The 23,010-nt window shown below is 44.1% G+C and overlaps 1 protein-coding gene across 1 annotated transcript in view; it reads left to right on the top strand.

Annotated features, from left to right (window-relative positions):
- Window positions 1-22: 22 nt before the first annotated feature.
- The window catches only part of DNAJC17 (DnaJ heat shock protein family (Hsp40) member C17), a 43,609-nt gene continuing 20,621 nt past the window's right edge, over window positions 23-23,010 (top strand). The window contains exon 1 of the mRNA XM_008702240.2: window positions 23-162. Coding sequence (XP_008700462.2) covers window positions 85-162 — 78 coding nt within the window. The 5' untranslated portion in view covers window positions 23-84. The remainder of the gene's footprint in view (window positions 163-23,010) is intronic.

Genomic DNA, 23,010 nt, shown 5'->3' with positions numbered 1-23,010 from the left:
CGGTTGGGATGCTAGTCCCCGGGAAATCCTACGCACGCTTAGACTCTTGGGAGTTGTAGTACGAATCCAGTCAGGGTTGGAACCATGGCGGTGGCCAAGGACCTCTTACAGATGGACCTGTACGCGCTGCTAGGTATCGAGGAGAAAGCGGCGGACAAAGAGGTGAGAACGGTGGCGAGGAGGGTCGAATCCGACCGGCCTGCCGGCCCTTCTTGTCTTGGAGCCTCGCCAGCGCTGGCACCGGCTTTCCAGGTTCCGCCCGGCTCTAGGCGGGGAGTGAGGGGCACCCCGACGGCCTCAGAAGGTGATTTCCCAGACGTTTCCTGGATGGTCTGAGGGCCTCACGAGGAATTGGGGTGCACAGAAGGGAGACTCCTAGCGGGGGGTACTGTGCTCTCCCTCTGGCCCTTGCCTAGGAGGGGCAGCTGTGTGAGCCTGAGAGGGAACCTTAGTCCCCTCCTTGCGCCTGCGCAGTCTTAGCCTCTGAGTCCGCTTTTGCCTTTTCGGTGCCTTGAGGTACTTCTTACAGTCACCCCCTGAAGGCTGACTTAACTCTGCTTAGAGCCTAGGGCGGAAGAAAGGCCTGTGTCAAGGCTCCTGCACTCCCTTATCCCTTTCTTGGCAGTGAAACCTGTGACTGCCATCTCTGTTTTCCAGCAGCGCATTGTTCCCTTCCGAAAACGTGCTAGTGGGCTCAAAGCGGGATCAGAAGAGTAAAGTTCCACGGGAAGGTGTTGATAAAGGTGCCGGGGAGTGGGATACTAATTGATGAAGCTGTAATTAGGATTCCTTTTATCTTCCCCCTGGATAATGGTGGAGGTTGTAGCAATGTAGGAAAGGGAGGCAGATAATTCATCAGATGAAAAGTAGTGCCTACGAATGTCCCTGTACTTCGTGAGCTGTGTGCGCTTGTGAGACGAGGAAGCTCTGGGCAGAAAAGCAAGGAGATCAATAGAGTCCTGGAGGAGAGATGCTGTCAGCTTGCACATCACTGTCTCCTGCAGCTGAAATCAGAAGTTGGCCATGGATGTGTACCGAGCACCAAAAGCATCTGCTACACATGCCTCATAACTCTTAAAATTTAACATGAATGATGCCCAGCACCTATATAGTGCTTACCGTGTGCTGGGCACTATTCTGAGTGCTCGACATTTGTAAATTGTTTAATTTGTACTTCATTAATAGTGAGAAATTACTTTGGACATTTTGCACCAAATCCTGCCAGTGTGTTGGAACCCTGAAATCGAGAACTTCTGAGGAAGGCAATTGGGAGCCACTGATGTGTATATCACTCAGAGGTGGAGGTGGGTAGATGTGCCACCACTAAGAGTTGGGTGAGGCCACTGTCCAGACAAGAGACCAAGGTCTAAGCAGGCCAGTATCCAGTTTTCACTCAGATGAGATAAAGAATATGTGAGAAGTTTCTTTATAAAGGGTAAATGGTGCTGTTCCTGTTCATAGGGGAAGCACAACTGTAATATAAGGGAGAACACAGTAAATTCCTTAAGAGGATATATAAATGGCCAATAAATACTTGGAAAGATGTTCAGTACCACTAATCATTAGGTAAATACAAGTCAAAACCACGATGAGATACCACTTTACACCCATTACGATGGCTATTATTTAAAAAAACAACCAACCAAACACAGAAAGTAACAGGTGTTGACAAAGATGTGAAGAATTGGAACCCTTGTGCATTGTTGGTGGTGCATCTGTGTGGAAAACAGTGTGGTGAGTCGTCAAAAAATTAAACATAGTATTATCATATGATCCAGCAATTTCACATCTGGGTATATACACAAAAGAACTGAAAGAGACTCAAATAGATATTTGTACACCCATGTTCATAGTAGCATTATTCACAATAGCTAAAAGGTGGAAGCAGTCCAACTGGCCACCTTCTTATGTGAGGTTCCTTTTATATGAGGTTCCTTGAGTAGTCAGATTCATGAGATAGAAAGTAGAATGGTGGTTGCCAGGATCTGGATGGTGGAGGTGGAATGAAGAGTTAATGTTCAACTGGTACAGAGTTTCAGTTTTACAAGATGTAAAAAGTTCTGGAGACTAATGGCATGATGGTTATACACTAATATGAATGTACTTAATGCCACAGAACTGTACACTTAAAAATGGTTAAAATGATGGGGCGCCAGGGTGGCTCAGTTGGTTAGGCATATGACTTGATTTCAGCTCAGGTCATGATCTCAGGGTTGTGAGATCAAGCCCCACGTTGGGGCTCTGGGTTGGTCATGGAACTTGCTTAAGGTCTCTCTCCCCCTCTCCCTCCAACCCCCCGCCCCACTCTTGAGTCCTCTCTCACTACAGAAAAAAAGAAAGAAAGAAAGAAAGAAAGAAAGTTAAAAAGTGGTTAAAATGGTAAATTTTATGTTATGTATATCTTATTTTTTATTTTTCAAAGTTAAACATTTATATATATATATTAGAGAGAGAGCCCGAGCTGCAGGGGGAGGGGCAGAGAGAAGGAGAGAGAATCCCAAGCAGGCTCCATACTTGCCTGACTTGGGGCTCAGTCTCACAACCCTGAGATCATGAACTGAGCCAAAGTCAAGAGTCAGAGGCTTGGGGTGCCTGGGTGGCTCAGATGGTTAGGCGTCTGCCTTGGCTCAGGTCCTGATCCCAGGGTCCTGGATCGAGCCCCGCGTTGGGCTCCCTGCTCGGCTCTCCCTCTACCTCTGCTGTTTCCCCTGCTTGTGCCCTCTTGCTCTTTCTGTCAAATAAATAAATAAAATCTTAAAAAAAAAAGAGTCAGAGGCTCAGCTGACTGAGCCACCCAGGCTCCCCTGTTATGTATATTTTATAATGAAAACAACCAACTAACCAAACCAAACCCAGCACAAAGAAGAATGTTTGACAAAGACCATATGTGGCCTCCTAAAATTTTTGGCCTTTTGCAAAAAAAGTTTGCCTACCCCTACTAGAGTTAGGGGCACAGTGAGTTTCAACTTTCTGTACATGAAACTTCCCCCTCTGCTATCCTCCTAGTGTAACAAACCTAGTAGGCCCAGAAGTGGGCTAAACACCACCCATTGGTGGTAATTTAGAGACTCAGCAATTCCTAGATAGAGATTTTTGTTCCCATTCCAGCCTCAGAGGAGATAGGCAGGGCACGGTATTATCTTCTTATAGAAAAGTCTTGAATTGAGGACCTGGATTTGGTGTGGAAGTGCTCCTGGGGAGAGGATCGTGCCCTGGGAATTCAGTCCCTTGCTAGAACCCAAAGCAGTGAGCCCCTTATTCTTACCTGCTCATGCACACATGGCTATGTCTGTGTATGTGTGCACGTGTGCTCCCCCTATCCACCCAACTCACTCACTCGCTCACTCAGTCTCTGCTGGAGCAGGGCCCCAAGGCCTGCCAAGATGAAGAGTATGTCGTGAATTAGTGCCATTTGCAAACCCTCAGGAGATTCTGAATTAATCTCAGGGTGACTGCAGTGGCCTTCTAGCCCTTTCTCTAATTCTGCTCTTGCCCCCTTGAGCCTCTTCATGCAGCAGCCAGAGTGAGCCTTTAAAAATGTGAATCAGGGGCGCCTGGGTGGCGCAGTCGTTAAGCGTCTGCCTTCAGCTCAGGGCGTGATCTCGGTGTTCTGGGATCGAGCCCCGCATCAGGCTCCTCCGCTGGAAGCCTGCTTCTTCCTCTCCTACTGCCCCTGCTTGTGTTCCCTCTCTCACTGGCTGTCTCTCTCTCTGTCAAATAAATAAATAAAATCTTAAAATATACATATATTTTACATATACATATACATATACATATAAAATATATATATTTTAAGATTTTATTTATTTTATTTATTTATTAGAGAGAGAGCACAAGCAGGGGAGCGGCAGCAGAGGGAGAGGGAGAAGCAGGCTCCCCGCTGAGCAAGGAGCCCGATGTGGGACTTGATCCCAGGGCCCTGGGATCATGACCTGAGCCAAAGGCAGACACTTAACCGACTGAACCACCCAGCCGTCCCAAGATTTTTCTTTTTTTACGTAATCTCTGCACCCAACATGGGGCCTGAACTCACAACCCTGAGATCAAGAAGTGCATGCTCTACCGACTGAGCCAGCCAGGCACCGCCCTCCTTTATAAATTTGAATAATATTTCATTGACTGTATGTACCACATCGCCACATTTTGTTTATCCATTCATCTGTTGACAGACATTTGGATGATTTCTACCTTTTGACTATTGTGAATAATGCTTCTGTGAATACAAGTGTATAGATACCTGTTAAAGCTTTGCTTTCAATTCTTTTGCATCTACAGCCATAAGTGGAATTGCTGGATCATGTGATGACTGTACGTGTCATGTTTTGGGGAAACCCCGTACTGCCGTCCACAGCAGCTACACCATTACACCTTCCCACCAGCAGTGCACAAGGGCTCCAGTTTCTCCTCCACAACACTTGTTATTTTCTCTTTTGGTGGGGGGGTGGGGGGGTAATAACCTTCCTGCTGGGTGTGAAATTGGCCTCCAGTGATTTTTTTCAAACTCACCTAACACATTCTTGCTTCAGGGCCTCTATACCTGCAAATCCTTCTGCTTAGGACATTCTTCTCTGGCAGTTGGATATCTTTATCTCACGTCTGCACCTTATTCATCGCTATTCAAATATAACGCCCTCAGAGAGGCTTTCCCTGACCACCAATGTAAATTAGGTACCCCCACACCCTTACTCTGCTATATATATGTCTAAGTATTACATCTCACTCCTAATGCTGACCACCACAGTGTATTGCGTACCCATCTGCTTGCCATTGGTCTCCCCCTTTAGAATGTAAAAAATCCAGGAAGGAAGAGACTTTCTTTTTATTGCTGTGTCTCTAGCACCTAGGACAGTATCTAGCACTGGATAGGTGCTCGATAAATAGTTGTTGAGTGATTGGATGAATATGCATTATTATTTTCTTAGACAGTAATACTTTGTGACAAAGTGAAATTACTAGACCAAAAGTAAATATATTTAAAAGCTTTAAAAAAATTTTTTTTTGGGGGGGCACCTCGGGTGCCTCAGTCTGTTAAGTGTCTGCCTTCAGCTCAGGTCATGATCCCAGGGTCCTGGGATCGAGCTCCGCGTTGTTGGGCTCCCTGCTCAGCAGGGAGTCTGCTTCTGCCTTTCCCTCTGCCGCTCCCCTTACTTGTGCTTACTCTCTCTCTCTCCTTTGTCAAATAAATAAATAAATAAATAATTGTTAAAAAAATAAAAATAAACCCAACTTTAAAAACCTCTAACATTTTTTTTTTTAAATTATCTGTATACTCAATATGGGGCTCAGAGTCACAACCCTGAGATCAAGAGTTGCATGCTCTACTGACTGAGCCAGCCAGGTGCCCCTAAAAGCTTTTTCAAAGCTGTGTTTCAGAGAGTTAGTACCGACTTACCCTCTCACCAGGTCGGCAGGATTGCCCATCTCTCTGCTTGCAGGCCCCCGCCCTGCCCTTGAAAGCAGCATGCTGTGTGCCTCATGCCCTGCCCAGAACATTGGACCTTTATTAAATCAAACTTCATAGTCTTCTCCCTGTTTCTTTTTGATTTCCTTTCCTGTTCTCCACGTGTGTTTCAGAGGAGCGTGGAAACATTTATCATGAACATCTGATACCACAGACTTTTATTAAGTGCCTACCATGTGTCAGCCGCAGAGTCTGGTGCTAGGGATACAAATGTGAAGAGAGCGTCCCTGTAGGGTTGCCCCACTTGCCTGTTTCTACCTTCTCCGTCTCTTGTTCGTATGGCCCATCATTTTGGAATGCAGAGATTAAAGTTGATAATTCTAGAAGTTGATGCTTTCCAATTTGATGATGATTTCTTAGAGAGTGTAACTTGGTATAGAAAATAACAGTTTTTCGGGGCGCCTGGGTGGCACAGCGGTTAAGCGTCTGCCTTCGGTTCAGGGCGTGATCCTGGCGTTCCGGGATCGAGCCCCGCATCAGGCTCCTCTGCTGTGAGCCTGCTTCTTCCTCTCCCACTCCCCCTGCTTGTGTTCCCTCTCTCGCTGGCTGTCTCTCTCTGTCGAATAAATAAATAAAATCTTAAAAAAAAAAAAAAAGAAAATAACAGTTTTTCTAACTAATCTTAACAAGTAAGGCCAGGAATTGTTTGTTACATCTATCGTATGTTGAAAGTAGATAGAAATTATAATACAGAGCACCAAGCAATGTTGGGAATTTACAGTGTGCTTTAATCATCACCTTTGTACTTATTAGCAGTGATAGTTAGGAAAGTGGACTTTGACTCCAAAGTCATTGTAAGTCATTGACTCTATGCCTTACCTACTTGTGACCTTGATCAAATATTTTACCTCTTTGTGCGTTGGCTTCCCTGTCTGCAAAATGGGAATGATGACAGCCCCTCCCTGCCAGCATTGCTGTGAGTCTTGATCCAGGTCAAGCATTTAGCATGGCGCCTGGCCCAGAGTGAATACTCACTACATGTTAGCTCTTGCTGTTAACATCGTCCTTCCACCTTCCTTACACTGTAAGCACTAAAGTCAAATACACGTCTCCCACAGCTCACATCTAAGGGTGCCCTCCACCCCTCAGCCCTTCTCATTCATTCTAGTCCTGACAGACCAGTGCTGACTCAGTGATTCTTGCAGCAGTCTGGGTGGAAAGGAGGTGGGGAATCAGGTAGAACAAAATTGGGGATCAGCAGAGTCCACTGTTCCGTTCAGATCTACAGATGAGTGGAATATATCACCAAGGACAAGGTACCATGCAGGATAGTGGGGTGTAGAGCTGAATAAGACATCAGTCTGCTTTCTGCCAGGTCACACAGTATAGTGAATGATGAATGTTGAGGGAGAATGGAAGAGGTTCCATTAAAGCATTTGAGGAATATGCTGTAGGAATAAAGAAGGTCTGAGTCATACATTGGCAGGATCAGGGAAGATTTCCCTGAGGAGGTGTTTTTGTACAAGACCTTGAGGAGAGAAAAGAATGTATCGCAGCAGGGATCTTCACAGTCGTTGATTCTCTTCATTTGATAGGCAGGAGGATCCAGGTCCAGAGAGGTTGTGGAACTTGCTCGAGATCACCCAGACAGTAAGTGTCAGACCCAGACTGGAGCCCCAGTTTAATATTCTTCCCACTCCTGTGCAGCTGACACATGTCTTTGTTGTCTATTACAGCCTTACCTTTCATTTGAAGCCCTTTGAAGGGTATATAACTCACTGTATCTTGGCAAGTAGTACTTGATGAAGCCAGGTACTTAAATGCATTTTGATGAACTCTTTCAAGACAAATTTTAAGTGTGTTTACAAGGAAAACTACCAAGGACACTTAATATTGACACTTTCAGGAAGAGATACTGAATTATAGCATGTAAGTTACTTTAAGGAGAAGGCTATTTTTTCTTGTATGCTAGGTAATGCTTTATTTAAACTCCATATTTCTGTTATAATCTAGAAGGGGATACACCAACAATCTTTATTCCAGAATTAAGAGGAGTAAGTCTTTGAGGACAGAGGACAGAGAAGGGCTTCAAGGAACAGCATGAGCATGTAGGTATAGAAGTAAAGTGCCTGGCTTGACAAGGAATGGGGCATTGCCCAGGGCGTGTTGAAGATATGGCAGGAGATCAGTCTGAAAAATGTGGCGTCTTTGGACCTCTAGGTGCTACAGTGGTTGGACTTGATTCTATGGGCATCTGGCAGCCATTTCTGGATTTGCGGTGTCCCTAACTCAGTCTATTGTCTCCAACAGGAGCCTTTCCTAAATCTCTTACTTCCAGAGCAGGCTTTGAGGCCTCGAGGTTGGGCACCAAGCCTGGTTTCTCTTGATGGCAGTCATTTGTTCACTAAGGGCCTGACTAGCACTGGTCGGTCCGGGAGGTAGGTCTCTAGTCCTCCCAGCATCTCTCTGATGGTTAAGTCACTCCTGGGTTTTGTTGTCTGGCTGGAGCTCTGGATTTTTGAAGTTACTTGGCTGTCTGTTAAGTCAAAAGGAATGATTCATATGTGTTTGTAAGCTGCAAGTTATTCATTAGCATTCAAGATAATCCCTCACATTTATATGACACCAGAGTGCTTTCACATAAATTATCTCATTTGATGTGATCTTCAAGACAGGCCTCTGAGATAGGCAAGGAGTATTAGGTCCAATTTATAGATGAGAAGACTAAGACTCAGAAGTTTAATTGATTTGCCCAGCATAAGGTGGCTAGTAAATGCAGAGTGCTTGCCCAAACCCAAATTTTCGACTTCTCTTTGAGAGCTTTTTTCATGAGCCACACTTCAGGAGCTATTAGGGCAACAAGAGATGGGTCTGTGAGCCCTGGAGAACCTCATGACTCTGTCTGTGACACAGAGATTTGACTCTGAGTAAAGCTGCCCAGCCCACGTGAACCTGCAGGTATGAAGCTGATCTGGACAGCTTGAGGGAGCACATTAAAATGTGTGTTCAGACTACTACAGTGCAGTTCTCATTTCAGCATTCAAAATATTCTGCATCCAGGGGCACCTGGGTAGCTCAGTTGTTAGGCGTCTGCCTTCGCCTCAGGGCGTGATCCCAGGGTCCTGGGTTCGAGCCCTGCATCGGGCTCCCTGCTCCGCTGGGAGCCTGCTTCTTCCTCTCCGACTCCCCCTGCTCGTGTTCCCTCTCTCTGGCTGTGTCTCTCTCTGTCAAATAAATAAATAAAATATTAAAAAAGAAAAAAAAAAAGTCTGCATCCAGGGGATGCCTGGCTGGTTCAGTTGGTAGAACTTGTGACTCTTGGTCTCAGGGTCAAGGTTGAGCCCCACGTTGGGTGTAGAAATTATTTAAAAGTAAATCTTAAAACAAAAAAAGGGGGTGCCTTGGTGGCTCAGAGGGGAGTCTGCTTCAAATTCTCTCTCTGCCCCTCCCCAGATGGGGGGGGGGCAAACAGGGAAAAGGGCAGAGGAAGAGGAAGAGAATCTCAAGCAGATTCTCCACTGAGCGTGGAGCCTGACTCAGAGCTTGATCCCAGGACTCTGAGATCATGATCTGAGCCGAAACCAAGAGTTGGATGCTGAGCCACCCAGGCACTCTGATAAATAAATCTTAAAAAACAAAAACAAAATAGTCTGCGTCTAAATAGTTGCTTTCCCAATTTTTGCTGTTCCTGAGTACTGTTATCTAGTTATTATTATTTTTCTTTAAATTGACTCACTTCTTTCTACTAATATAAATTCATTTTTACGGGGAAAAAAAGAAATGAATGAGATGTTGGAAATACCAAGGCCTAGAGAGGAGGAGTTCTGCACCCTGAGAAATGGCAGAGATGGGGCAGAGAGAACGGCTTTGAGGCTGGGGATGCAAGTCTTCAGGGGTCCAGGGTGACAGCAGGCAGTGGGGAAGCCAGATCCAAGATATCTGACAGATGTGAGGGGATAGGAATCTACAATCTGAGGGAAGCAGGTGGGCAAAGATTTTGGAGTCTGAGCCTCATACAGGGATGCTTAGGGTGAGGATGGGAGGGAGGAGGTGGGGTATAGATGGGGCTCCAGGTGGGTAGCTGGTTTGGGGAAGTGCGCTGAGAAGAATGGCAGGGCAGGGGTTGAGGCCCAGGAAGGGGTGCTGGGAGGGCTAAAGGAAGGGGGGACCTAGAGGCGGGAGCCTGAGGGATGTGAGGAGCTGAAGAGTGACTGCAGGGATGGTCCAAAGACCCAGATCCAAAGGGGGCATAAAGGCAACATTTGGGGAGAAGCAGGTTGGGCCCTGCACCCAGTCCCAGTTGTTCCAGGCCGTATAGGTCACTGGGTCTGGGCCATGGGCCATGGTTAGCAACCTGAGAAAGATGCTGGTGCGAGGTCTGAGTTCCCCCAGAATCTTCTCAGTACCAGCAGCTCACATTTCGGAGCATTGACCTGAGGGGGCTGGTCTGGGGGGGGTGGGCGGTGGCTGGCACCCTGCCTATAAGGAGCCTTAGGAGCAGTGCAGTTTTTGTAGTGACCAGGCACTTGGGGATTTCTCGCCAGTGCTGTTGCAGGGTGGGCCACAGGTTATCAGGAACAAAAATGACCAGTATGTCAGGCAGAGGGGACTTCCACATAAGTGCCCAGGGCTCTGTGGTTTCCTTCCTGCCTGTGACACCGGGGAGTGGCATGACCTCTGGTGTTCCAGCTGGTGCAGGGATGAGGAGATGTCTGCCTCTCCGAGGCTTGGGGAGAAACTAAATTACTGCTTGCACCGTGATTACTGACTGTTCCCATTCCTGCACCAGACCTGATAATGGTGTTCTAGCTGATTCACCCATATGGTTTGTTCTTTTAGTACCTGTTGTCACACGGAATGGTCTTATCTGTCTTCTGTATGAGTCTGACCATGAGTCTGGCTTTTGAGAACTGGGCTTAATTACGGTACCACTTACTTACCTGGTTCCAAGTTTTATTTATAAGAAGGGACAGCAGCCTTTAAAAAAAAAATAACAATCTCTTCTTTGTAGGGCACCTTTCTTCTAAGTTAATGATGGCTATTTTACGTTTATAGGACCCCTTAGCGCCTTGCTTTTTTTGAGTGAGTCAGGAGTTCCTTCCCCTCAAGAGGTGAAACTGGAGTCAGGTGTATTGTCAGAGGCCCTGCTGTGTGCCTGGCACAAAGCCCAGTGGAGTTGGTGGGAGACCCACTTCCCAACCCACTCCCCTGCTCTGGGCTCAGGTTGCTACAAGTGGCAGAACCAGTTATGGAGCCTCTGGGAAAGGCTGGGTGGCTAGTAATTCATGATTCATCCTTCCCCTCTGTGATGTGGGTTCTGTTCTGACAGTCTACTCTAGTGATTTTTTCCCTTTTTCAGACTTGGTTTCTCAAGAGTCAGGGTTAGCAGGTGGAAGGGAAAATTGTGAAATAGTGGTAAGGTGTCCCAGGGTCAGGACAGCACTCACTTCTTCTCCTTAATGGCCCTGAAGTAATTGACAGAGTTGAGGCTTTCTCATCGTGTTTTGGATGTTTGCCCCTTTCATTCAATAGGTATTTATTGTGTGCCTACTCAGTGCCAGGTCCTGTTCAGTGCACTGTTCTGGGCCCTGGGGATAAACAAAACTCCCTGCCCCATAAAGCACATTCCCTTTTTTTGTAAGGGAAACCCCCATTATTTTCCTATACCTGTGGGCTGTCATTTGAGGTACAATTATGACAATTGTAAAATGAAAAAAAATTTTTTAAAAGATTTTATTAATTTGTTTGAGAGAGAGAGAGAGAGTGCATGAACAGGGGGGAGGGGCAGAGGGAGAGAGAGAAGCAGATTCCCTGCTGAGCATGGAGCCCAACGAAGGGCTGGATCCCAGGACCCTGAGATCATGACCTGAGCCAAAATCAGACATTTACCAAACTGAGCCACCCAGTCACCCCTGAAAAAAAATATTTTTAATTAAAAAATTTTTTTTTTAATTTTAAAAATTGTAAAATTATTTTTAAAGAACCAGAACAGTTGGGCCACCTGTCTGGTTCATTCAGCACAGTATGCAGCCCTTGATCTTAGGGTTGTTAGTTCGAGCCCCACATGGGGTATAGAGATTACTTAAAAATAAAAAAATCTTTAAAAAATAAAAAATAAAAGAACCAAAACAGTTTATCTGTTTTTCCAGACTATACCAGAAAAGAAACAGCAGATTAGAAGCACTTCAAGGGAAGTGCTGGCATCTGGCACTGACTAGTAGGGAAGAGACAGGACAACTATAAAGAGAGTAGATTTTAAGATCATTGCCTCCCAGAGAAGCATAGAAAAAGCCTGACTCTGCCTTCAGTGGAGCCTGAATGTGTTGCACTGCTCAGTAGTTTACGTTCTGATGATAATCCCGAGACAAGGAAGTCAGACTAAACTCAAGAGGTGTCGTAGGATGGAGAAGGGGAGTGGGGAGGCAATAGCATTTTAGAAAGACATCAGGAGAAAGACCACACTTCTGCAAATTGGAATTTAAAGTCCTTGTGGAGCTTCTGTTCATCTGAGATATTTGTCTTTCTGGGGCTGGGCCTTGGAGATAGCCTGGTCTTCTGAAAAACCATGGTCTGTGCAGGGGACATTGGGTGGGAAGCCACTCAACTGTCACCTCACTCTTCCTCTCTGTGAAGTCTCAGGAAATGCAAATGAATGTTTCCAAGTGCTAGGGAGGCCAGGGATTGAGGGGAAACCCACAGGTAAAGAAAGAAAGCTGTAAGTATGAAGTCAGTCCAGTAGCCTTTGGCAACTTCTTTTTTTTTAAATATTTTATTTATTTATTTGTTCATTCATTCATTCATTTTCTTAGAGAGAGTGAGTGTGGGGCGGTGGTGGGGTGGTGGGCAGAAGGAGAGGGAGAGAGAAAATCCTAAGCAGGCTCCATGCCCAGCACAGAGCCCAACTCGGGGCTCCATCTCACACCCCTGAGATCATCACCTGAGCTGAAATCAAGAGTCGGAAGCTTAACTGACTGAGCCACCCAGGCAGCCCTAAAGACTTTATTTTTGAGTAATCTCTACATCCAACATGGGACTCAAACCCATAACCCTGAGATGAACAGTCGCATGCTGCGTAGGCTGAGCCAGGAGGTACCCCAGCTTTTGGCAACTTCCTGATGTGGCTTCAGCCCTGCCTGAATGATCCAGCTCTTGCAGACTCGGGTTCATGGAGGAGCTGCCATCCCCGATGCTTGGTTCTAGCTGGTCCAAGATGGTCCTAGCTTTACCCACATCATTGCAAATAGGGTCTCTCTGTTTCTCTCTTCTGAAAGTCCTTCCTCCTTCCCAACTTTATCACAGTTAAGGAACATATTTTGCATCTTTTTGCCCTGAATCCAGCCTCTTGAGCAGCTAATAAGGCAGGATTATTTCATAATAAACAACATTGACACCGGAAGCTTTTTCAAAGGCCTGCTTCACGATAGTTGTGTTTATATGATGAGAAATTCTTAAGGCAGCAGTCACTTTGGAACGCTGGGCAAAGCTGGGAATCCAGTTTGTAACACAAAACACCGAACTCCAAGCCAACTGCTTCAAAGTCACAACTGGCCTTCAAGGCTAAAACCCAGGAATGAGCCCTGCCCAGAGCAGGCTTAACAGCTAAAAATAGTAATAACTAGTTAATCAGGATACACTTGGGGCGCCTGGGTGGCACAGTCGTAAAGCGTCTGCCTTCGGCTCAGGGCGTGATCCCAGAGTCCTGGGATCGAGCCCCACATCAGGCTCCCCCGCTGGGAGCCTGCTTCTTCCTCTCCCACTCCCCCTGCCTGTGTTCCCTCTCTCCCTGGCTGTCTCTCTCTCTGTCAAATAAATAAATAAAATCTTAAAAAAAAAAAAAAAAAAGGACAGACACGCTTGACCAGCATTCTTAGGCCACCTGGGTTTTGGTTCATAGCCACTCTTAGAAGATCTCAGTCTACCTACTCTGCCCTCTACTCTTTGAATGAGAGTATTTCAGAGCCTCTGGGGGCTAACCAAGGATTACACTTTAGGACCACACCCCCAGCAGACTTGAAACCAGCCCTCTCCATCTTGAGAATTCAAATTGGGCTGACCTGGCCCCACTGTGGACTCATATCCATCCCTGGAATTGCTGTCAGGTTGGCATTATTCTGGGCTGGTGTCACAATTTACCTTCCTCCCAGAATTGGATAGGCAAAAGTTTTGGGACTTATATTGAGTGCCCAGTTTTTGTCAGGTACTTCACATGGACTGTTTTTTGTTGGTTTTTTTAAATCCTCACAACTGTCCTATGTGTAGGGGATACTTCCCTCCCACTGTAGTTGAAGAAGCTAAGGCTGATTGGGGTTCAACAATTTGTCCAAAGTCATGCTAGTAGTATACAGAAGATTGAAAATTTTAAAATACATCTATTGGATTCCAGAACTTTCTTTCAGTGAACTATGCTGCCTTCTAGCTTAGAATAGTAGAAAGAAGCAGAACATCCCTGTTTTTTTAAATTGAGATATAATTGACATATTAACATAATGACTCGATACATGTGTCCATGGTAAGATGTATAACACGGTAAGTCTAGTTAACATCCGTCACCACACATAGTAACACATTTTTTTTCTTGTGGTAAGAGCTTTTAAGATCTCTAGCAAATTTCAAGTATACAATACGGTATTATTAAATTTATCAGCACACTATACATGACATCCCCATGACTTATTTATTTTATAACTGAAGTTTGCACCTTTCGAGCCCCTTTACCCATCTCACCCACCTCCCTCCCACCTCTGGCAACCACCGGCCTGTTCTCTGTATCTTTGAGTTTGGGTTTTTTGTTTGTTTTTTTAGATCTAGATTTAAGTGAGATCATATAGTATTTGTCTTTCTGTCTGACTCATTGCACTCAGCACGATGCCCTCAAGCTTCATCCATGTTGTCACAATTGGCACACTTTCCTTTTTTATGGCTGAATAATATTTGTGTGTGTGTGTGTGTGTGTGTGTGTGTGTGTACCACATCTTTTTCCATCCATCAGGTTGTTTCCATGTCTTGGTTATTGTAAGTAATGCTGCAATGAACATGGGGGTGCATATATACTTTCAAGTTAGTGGGGTTTTTTTTTGTTTTTTTTTTAAAGATTTTTTTTTTTAAGATTTTTTTTTTTTTAAAAGATTTTATTTATTTAGTCGACAGAGATAGAGACAGCCAGCGAGAGAGGGAACACAAGCAGGGGGAGTGGGAGAGGAAGAAGCAGGCTTACAGCGGAGGAGCCTGATGTGGGGCTCGATCCCAGAACGCTGGGATCACACCCTGAGCCGAAGGCAGACGCTTAACCGCTGTGCCACCCAGGTGCCCCTCAAGTTAGTGTTTTTATTTCCTTTGGATAAATACCCAGAAGCCGGATTGCTATAGCATGTGGTAGTTCTATTTTCAATTTTTTGAGGAACCTCCGTACTGTTTCCCACGGCGGCTACACCAATTTATATTCATACCAACAGGGCATGAGAGTTCTCTTTTCTCCGCTTCCTTGCCAACACTTGTTATTTCTAGTCTTTTTGAGAAAAGCCATTCTAACAGGTGTGAGGTGATACCTCCTTGTGGTTTTGATTTGCATTTCCCGATGATAAGTGATGTTGAGTAACTTTTCATGTGCCTCTGGCCATCTGTATGTCTTTTTTGGGAAAATGTTATTCAGATCCTCTGCCCATTTTTTTTTTTTAAGATTTTTTATTTATTTATGTGACAGAGAGACAGCCAGCGAGAGAGGGAACACAGCAGGGGAGTGAGAGAGGAAGAAGCAGGCTCCCAGCGGAGGAGCCCGATGTGGGACTCGATCTCGGAACACCGGGATCATGCCCTGAGCCAAAGGCAGACGCCTAACGACTGCGCCACCCAGGCGCCCCATCTCTGCCCATTTTTAAAATCAGATTGCTTAGGTCTTTTTGCTATTGAGTTGTATGAGTTCTTTTTATATTTTGAATATTAATCCTTTATCAGATATATGATTTGCCAATATTTTCTCCCATTCCATAGGTTGCCTTTTCATTTTGTGGATGGTTTCCTTTGCTGTGCAGAAGCTTTTGAGTTTGATGTAGTCCCACTTGTTTATTTTTGCTTCTGTTGCTTTTGCTTTTGGTGTCAAATCCAAGCAATCCTTGCCAACACTGATGTCAAGAAGCTTACCACCTATGTTTTCTTCTAGGAGTTTTATGGTTTCAAGTGTTACATTCAAGTCTTTAATCCATTTTGAGTTGATTTTTGTGTATGGCATAAGGTAGGGATCCAGTTTCATTCTTCTGTATGTGGCTGCTTTTGCTTCATTAGTTTTGGTATGTTGTATTTCCATTGTCATTGGTCTCAAGGTATTTCTTTATTTCTCTTTTGATTTCTACTTTGACCCATTGGTTGTTCAGTAGCTTGTGGTTTACTCTCCACATATTTGCGAATTTTCCAGTTGTCTTCCTACAGTTGATTTCTAGTTTTATACAACTGTGGTCAGAAAAGATACTTGATATGATTTCAATCTTTTAAAAAAATTTTTTAAAAATTTTGAGAGAGAGTGTGTGAGTGAGGGGAGGGGCAGATGGAAAGGGAGAAGGGAAGCAGACTCCCTGCTGAGTGCAGAGCCCCACACAGGGCTGGATCCCATGACCCTGAGATCATGACCTGAGTCGAAACCAAGTCAGACTCTCAACCACCTGAGCCACCCAGTGCCTCTCAATCTTTTAAAATTTAGTAAGACTTATTTTTGGTCTAACATATGATCTATCCTGGAGAATGTTCTGTGTGTGCTTGAGAAGAATGTATATTCTATTGCTTTGGATGGAATGTTCTGTATATCTGTTAAATCCATCTGGTCTAATGTGTCATTTAAGGCTGATGCTTCCTTATTGATTTTTCCATCTGGATGATCTATCAGTTGATGGAAGTGGGGTATCAAAGTCCCCTGCTATTGCTATATTTACTTTATACATTTAGGTGCTCCTATGTTAGGTATATAATATTTACAAATATTATATCTTCTTGATGGAGTCCTTTATCATTATATAATGACTCTTGCCTCTTATTATACTCTTTGTCTTAAAGTTTATTTTGTCTAACTATAGCTACCTCAGCTTTGTTTTTGGTTGTGTGGAGTATCTTTTTCCATCCCTTTACTTTTAGTCTGTGTGTGTCCTTACCTCTGAGGTGAGTCTCTTATAGGCCGCATGTAGGTGGGTCTTGCTTTTTAATCTATTCAGCCATTCTGTCTTTTGATTGGTGCACTTAGACCTGGTTTTTTTTTCTTAAGATTATATTTTTGAGCAATCTCGACACCCAGCATGGGGCTCGAACTCACAACCCCGAGATCAAGAGTCACGTGCTCTACCGACTGAGCTAGCTGGGTGCCCCTAGACCTGTTTGGGTTTTTTGACAGTGTTTTTCTTTTCTTTTTTCTTTTTTTTTAAAGATTTTATTTATTTATTTGACCAAGAGAGACAGCCAGCGAGAGAGGGAACACAAGCAGGGGGAGTGGGAGAGGAAGAAGCAGGCTCCCAGTGGAGCAGGGAGCCCGATATGGGGCTTGATCCCAGGACCCTGGGATCACGCCCTGAGCCAAAGGCAGATGCTTCACAGATGAGCCACCCAGGCGCCCTGATAGTAAGGATTGTCTTATCTGTCACATTTCATGCAAATACTTCCCTTAGGTTTCATTTCCCTATTTATTTTGTCTATGATTTTTTACCTAGAGAAATTTAAATTTTTTCATTGTAAATTTATTCATTCTGTGTATGTGTGCATGTATGTGTATTTTCACATGTGTGAGTTCTTCCCTTGCTTTAATACTTAGGAATTTCTTCGCAATTCCACAGGCAGATTAATAGTGCCATCATTTTCTTTCTTTTAGGTTCTTTTAGTTTTGTTTTTTATATTTAGTGTTTTGATCCATCTGGAGTTATTTTGGTATATGGTTTAAGATGAAGATTTAACTTTTTCTTCACTAGTGTAATAAATTTTAATAATACTTTTTACCATATGTTGAATTTTTACATTTATTAGTGTTTGTTTCTTGGCCAGGCTTATGTGTGCCATTAATCTTGCCTTTGTGCTTTTTATTTTTTATTTTTTTAAAGATTTTATTTATTTATTCGACAGAGATAGAGACAGCCAGCGAGAGAGGGAACACAAGCAGGGGGAGTGGGAGAGGAAGAAGCAGGCTCATAGCAGAGGAGCCTGATGTGGGGCTCGATCCCAGAACGCCGGGATCACGCCCTGAGCCGAAGGCAGACGCTTAACCGCTGTGCCACCCAGGCGCCCCATGCCTTTGTGCTTTTTATGATACCCTTTCATAGCTGACAGAGAATGTAGAGGTTTAAGTTCTTTGGGCTTAGAGATCCCAAAAGCCTCTTCAGTCATTCATCCTTGATAAAGATTCACTACCCTTGAACTCGGCAAGCCCATCACGTCTGGCCCTGCTCATCTGCACCGTGAGCTTTCCCTTCTGATTGTTCTACTCTCTTGTTTTATGAGTCACACATAATTTATAAATCTTTTTTTTTAAGATTTTATTTATTTATTTGACAGAAAACGGGAGAGAGAGTGAGAGAAAGCACAAGCAAGGGGAGCGGCAGGCAGAGAGAGAAGCAGACTCCCCACTGAGCCGGGAGCCCAATGCAGGACTCGATCCCAGGACCCCGGGATCATGACCTGAGCCAAAGGCAGAAGCTTAACTGACTGAGCCACCCAGGCGCCTCGAATCACACATAACTTATGAATCATATTAACTTTCTTAATATTTTCAGTGTCATCCCTCAGAAATTTTATCATACTTTAACCTTTGTTTTCTCCTCTTCTTGGCCCACTGAGCGTTTCTTTACCTATATGTATGTTCTCACTCCCCAGCATTTCTTCATCCCAGGTTTGTGCGTTAAAATGTGTTTGTATGAGGGCTGCCTGGCTAGCTCAGTCAGTAGAGCATATGACTCTTGATTTCAAGTCATGCGTTCAAGCCCCACGTGGGGTGTGGAGCCTACTTTAAAAAACAAAAATTACATCGGAAACCGGGGATGTACTGTATGGTGACTAACATAATATAATAAAAAATCATTAAAAAAATAAATAAATAAATAAATAAAATAAAAAACAAAAATTAAAAAAAAAAACCTGTTCATATGAATTTATTCTTTTCCTACTCTTCTTCCATTACTTTTCTTTGGTTGAAGTTTCTTTGTTTGTTTAAGATTTTATTTTTAAGAGGCGCCTGGGTGGTTCAGTCAGTTAAGCGTCTGCCTTCAGCTCGGGCTGTGGTCCCAGAATCCTGGGCTCGAGTCCCGCATTGGGCTCCTTGCTCCACAGGGAGTCTGCTTCTCCTTCTCTCTCTGTGTCTCATGAATAAATATATAAAATCTTTTAAAAAAATTTATTTTTAAGCAATCTCTACACCCAGCGTGGGTCTTGAACCCACAACCCAGAGATCAAGAGTTGCACCCTTCACTGACTGAGCCAGCCAGGTAACCATGTCCCTCTTTTTCCATGTCCTTTTCTGTTCTCAGTACCTTTCCCTCATTAAAGCAAAACTTTTTTTTAGCTGCTTTTTTTTTTTAAGATTTTATTTTTAAGTAGTCTCCACACCTAACATGGAGCTCAAACTCACAACCCCAAGATCAAGAGGCTCTTGCTGTACTGACTGGGCCAGCCAGGCGCCCCTAAAACAAAACTCTTACGTATCTCTTCTAAGCTGGTCTGGGGCTCTAAGAGAAGTCAGGCTCTTTTACACCCTCTGTCTTGAATGTCCTTTCCAGCTCTCTGCTGACAGAGCTACTCACCTTTCAGACCCAGCTCAAATATTGCCCCTCTGAGAAGCCAGCAGCGCTAAAATTAATTACTTCCTTCTCTGTGTTTCCATTATTTTTTTAAATTATTTCATTTTATTTGTTATATTTTATTTCATCATGATAAGTGTACTTTTTAATCCCCATCCCCTATTCCCCCCGCCAACTCACCTACCCTCTGGTAACCATCATTTTGTTCTCTATAGTTAAGAGTCTGTTTCTTGGGGCGCCTGGGTGGCTCAGTCGTTAAGCGTCTGCCTTTGGCTCAGGGCGTGATCCCAGGGTCCTGAGATCGAGCCCCGCATTGGGCTCCCTGCTCAGCTGCTGCTTCCTCTCCCACTCCCCCTGCTTGTGTTCCCTCTCTCGCTGGCTGTCTCTCTCTCTGTCAAATAAATAAATAAACAAAATCTTAAAAAAAAAAAGAGAGTCTGTTTCTTGGTTTGTCTCTCTCTTTTTTTCCTTTTGCTTGTTTTTTTTCTGTTTGTTTTATTGCTTAAATTCCACATATGAGTGAGATCTAGCCACATTGTTGCAAATGGCAAAATTCCAGTCTTTTTGATGGCTGAATAATATTCCTGTGTGTGTGTGTGTGTGTGTGTGTGTGTGTGTGTGTCACATCTACTTTATCCATTCATCAGTCAGTGGGCACTTGGGCTGCTTCCATAGTTTGGCTATTGTAAATAATGCTTCAGTAAACATTGGGGTGCATGTATCCCTTTGAATTAGTACTTTTGTATTTTGGGGGTAAATACCCAGTGGTGAGATACCTAGATCTAGGGTAGTTCTACTTTTAATTTTTTGAGGAACCTCCAGTGGGAATTTGTATTCCCACCAACAGTGCATGAGGGTTCCTTTTTAACCGCATCATTGTCCAACACTTGTTGTTTCTTGAGGTTTTGTTTTTTTTGTTTGTTTGTTTTTTTTAAGTGAGCTCTGTGCCCAATGGGGCTTGAACTCATGACCCTGAGATCAAGAGTTGCATGCCTGGGCCCCTGGGTGGCTCAGTTAGTAAAGTGTCTGCCTTTGGCTCAGGTCAGGATCCTGGGGTCCTGGGATCGAGTTCCGGATCAGGCTCCCCACTCTGCTTCAGAGGGAGTCTGCTTCTCCCTCTGCCCCTATCCCCTCCTCATGCTCTCTCTCACACACACATACTCTGTCTCTCTCAAATAAATAGAAGCTTTAAAAAAAAATAAAGGAGTTACATGCTCCATGGATTGAGCCAGCCAAGCATCCCTGTTTCTTGTGTTTTTGATTTTAGCCATTCTGACAGGTATGAGGTGATATCTCATTATAGTTTTGATTTCCCTGATGATGATGTTGCGCATCTTTTCATGTGTCTGTTGGCCATCTGTCTGTCTTCTTTGGAGAAACGTCTGTTCGTGTCTTCTGCCCATTTTTCAATTGAATTATTTGTTTTTTGGGTGTTGATTCTATAAGTTCTTTAGTATTTTGGATACTAACCTTTGATTGGATATGTCATTTGCAAATATCTTCTCCTATTCAGTAGGTTGTCTTTTAGTTTTGTTGTTTCCTTTACGGTGAAGAAGCTTTGTATTTTTTTTTTAAAGATTTTATTTATTTATTTGACAGAGAGAGAGAGAGAGAGAGCAGAAGTAGGCAGAACGGCAGGCAGAGGGAGAGGAAAAAGCAGGCTCCCTGCTAAGCAGGGAGCCTGATGCGGGACTCGACCTCAGGACCCCGGGATCATGACCCGAGCCGAAGGCAGTAGCTTAACTGACTGAGCCTCCCAGGCGCCCCTGAAGCTTTGTATTTTGATGTAGTCACAATAGTTTATTTTTGCTTTTATTTCCCTTACCTCAGGAGACACATCTAGAAAAATGTTGCTACGGCTGGTGTCAGAGAGATTATTGCCTGTGCTCTCTTCAAGTATTTTTATGGTTTCAAGTCTCACATTTAGGTCTTTAATCCATTTTGAGTTTTGGGGGTATGGTGAATCAAAGTGCTCCAGTTTCATTCTTTTACATGTGTCCATTTGTTGAAGAGACTGTCTTTTTCCCCATTGTTTATTTATTCCTCCTTTGTCAAAGATTAATTGACCATGTAATTGTGGATTTATTTCTGGGTTTTCATTTTCATAGACCACTCTTATGGCATCACACACAATCATGTAGTTCACTGTTTCCACGGCCATCTTTCTTGCTAAACAGTGTCCTTCCTCTTCAGTGTCAGGGAAATATCTGATTTTTTTCTGTATCTCCAACTTCAGTTCAGCCTCTTTATTCCTAGATATTCCATCAGTGGACCCAGGAGGTGGGGTATATTCAGTGCTGTACTGAAGCGCTCTCAGAGAGCTCTCCTCCTACCCTTAGGTACCTCTCCTTAGGGATGAATACCATCCTGACCTTGACTTTCTGGCGTTACCTCTCTTCTTGCTAATAACCAGCCAGTGCATGAGACTGGTAATTTTTTTCTGATAAGATCTTGAAATACAGAATGATCAGCCCCTATACCTTTGAAGGGTGGTTTGGCAATTGAGGTCCAGGCCAGGCCTTGAGGGAGTGGGGGGTCCAGGTTACATAAATTTGATTACAGCAGTTGTATTTAGTTGCAACTTTGGGGAGTATGGAGCTGGAAGGGCAGGGGTAAGATGGGGTCCATGCAGATGGAGGTAACCTAGGTCTAGTTATACTGTTGCTTCAGAAAAATCTGATGAGACTGTTATAGACATTTGTCAGAGGAACACATTCTAGAAAGAGAATTGATAAGCAAATTGATATATATATAAATTTCCCATTCTTATTACATAATTAATTTTTTTCAGTTTGAACAATTCATTTCCCTATTTAAGTAAAACAAAAACAGTTTTCTTTTTTTTTTGGTTGTTTCTGTGTCCCCTCTTTTATGGTTTTGCCGCAGAATGTCCAACGTGAAGCGTAATTGCAAATATTCGGCTGTGCACAAGAGAATAGTGCTTAAGTACAAATGTAGACGTGACTCTTTTTTAAATAAATACTTAGGCACAACTCAGGTCCCACAAGCACCTGGACTCTAAGGTCTGTGTGGCAAAACAAAACAAAAACAAAAACTAAAACCAGCTTTCTGATACAAAACATCCAAAATGAATTATAAAACACATAACAGTACTTAATATCATTCCTTTAGAATAAAGTCCATAAAGCACTCCCTCAAAAAAAAAAAAAAAAAAAAGAAAAGGGAAGAATGCTCCATGCTCCCTTTTTTTTTTTTTTTTTAAGATTTTATTTGTTTGTTTGTCCGAGAGAAATAGCAAGAGAGAGCACAAGCCGGGGAGCGGCAGGCAGAGGGAGTAGCAGGCTCCCCGCTGAGCAAGGAGCCCGATGCGGGACTCGATCTCAATCCTGACCTGAGCCAAAGGCAGGTGCTTAACCAACTGAGCCAGCCAGGTACCCTCCCCCCCCATGCTCCTTCTATCTTGCTTTTTTACTGGTCCTTCTTGCCTCCTTTCTCCCTTTTACTGTCTCTTTCATGAGACATACAATACTTTTAAATAGCCCCATGATACAAAAGAAACTGTCTTCCACAAAATGCCCCAAAATCAGTAGGCCGCAGCCCTCATCCTGGTCCTGAAGAAGTCCATTCTGAGGGCAGGCAGCTTTCACGTTCCGGTGACAGACACCGTCTTCTCCCTGCCTCTTCCTTTCACCCGTCTCAGAGAGAGAGGAGTGGGAGAGAGGCCGAAGCAAAACTGAAAAGAGCCCTGTTTTCTGGCATGATCAAGGAGGAAGGTTTAAAAGACTTCCCACAAGGGGCGCCTGGGTGGCACAGCGGTTGGGCGTCTGCCTTCGGCTCAGGGCATGATCCCGGCGATCTGGGATCGAGCCCCACATCAGGCTCTTCTGCTAT

Source organism: Ursus maritimus, unplaced genomic scaffold, assembly GCF_017311325.1.
Source record: "Ursus maritimus isolate PB19 unplaced genomic scaffold, ASM1731132v1 scaffold_35, whole genome shotgun sequence".
Lineage (NCBI taxonomy): Eukaryota > Metazoa > Chordata > Mammalia > Carnivora > Ursidae > Ursus > Ursus maritimus.
Note: the sequence above shows the minus strand (reverse complement) of the source record. Positions and strands in the feature narration are given on the sequence as shown.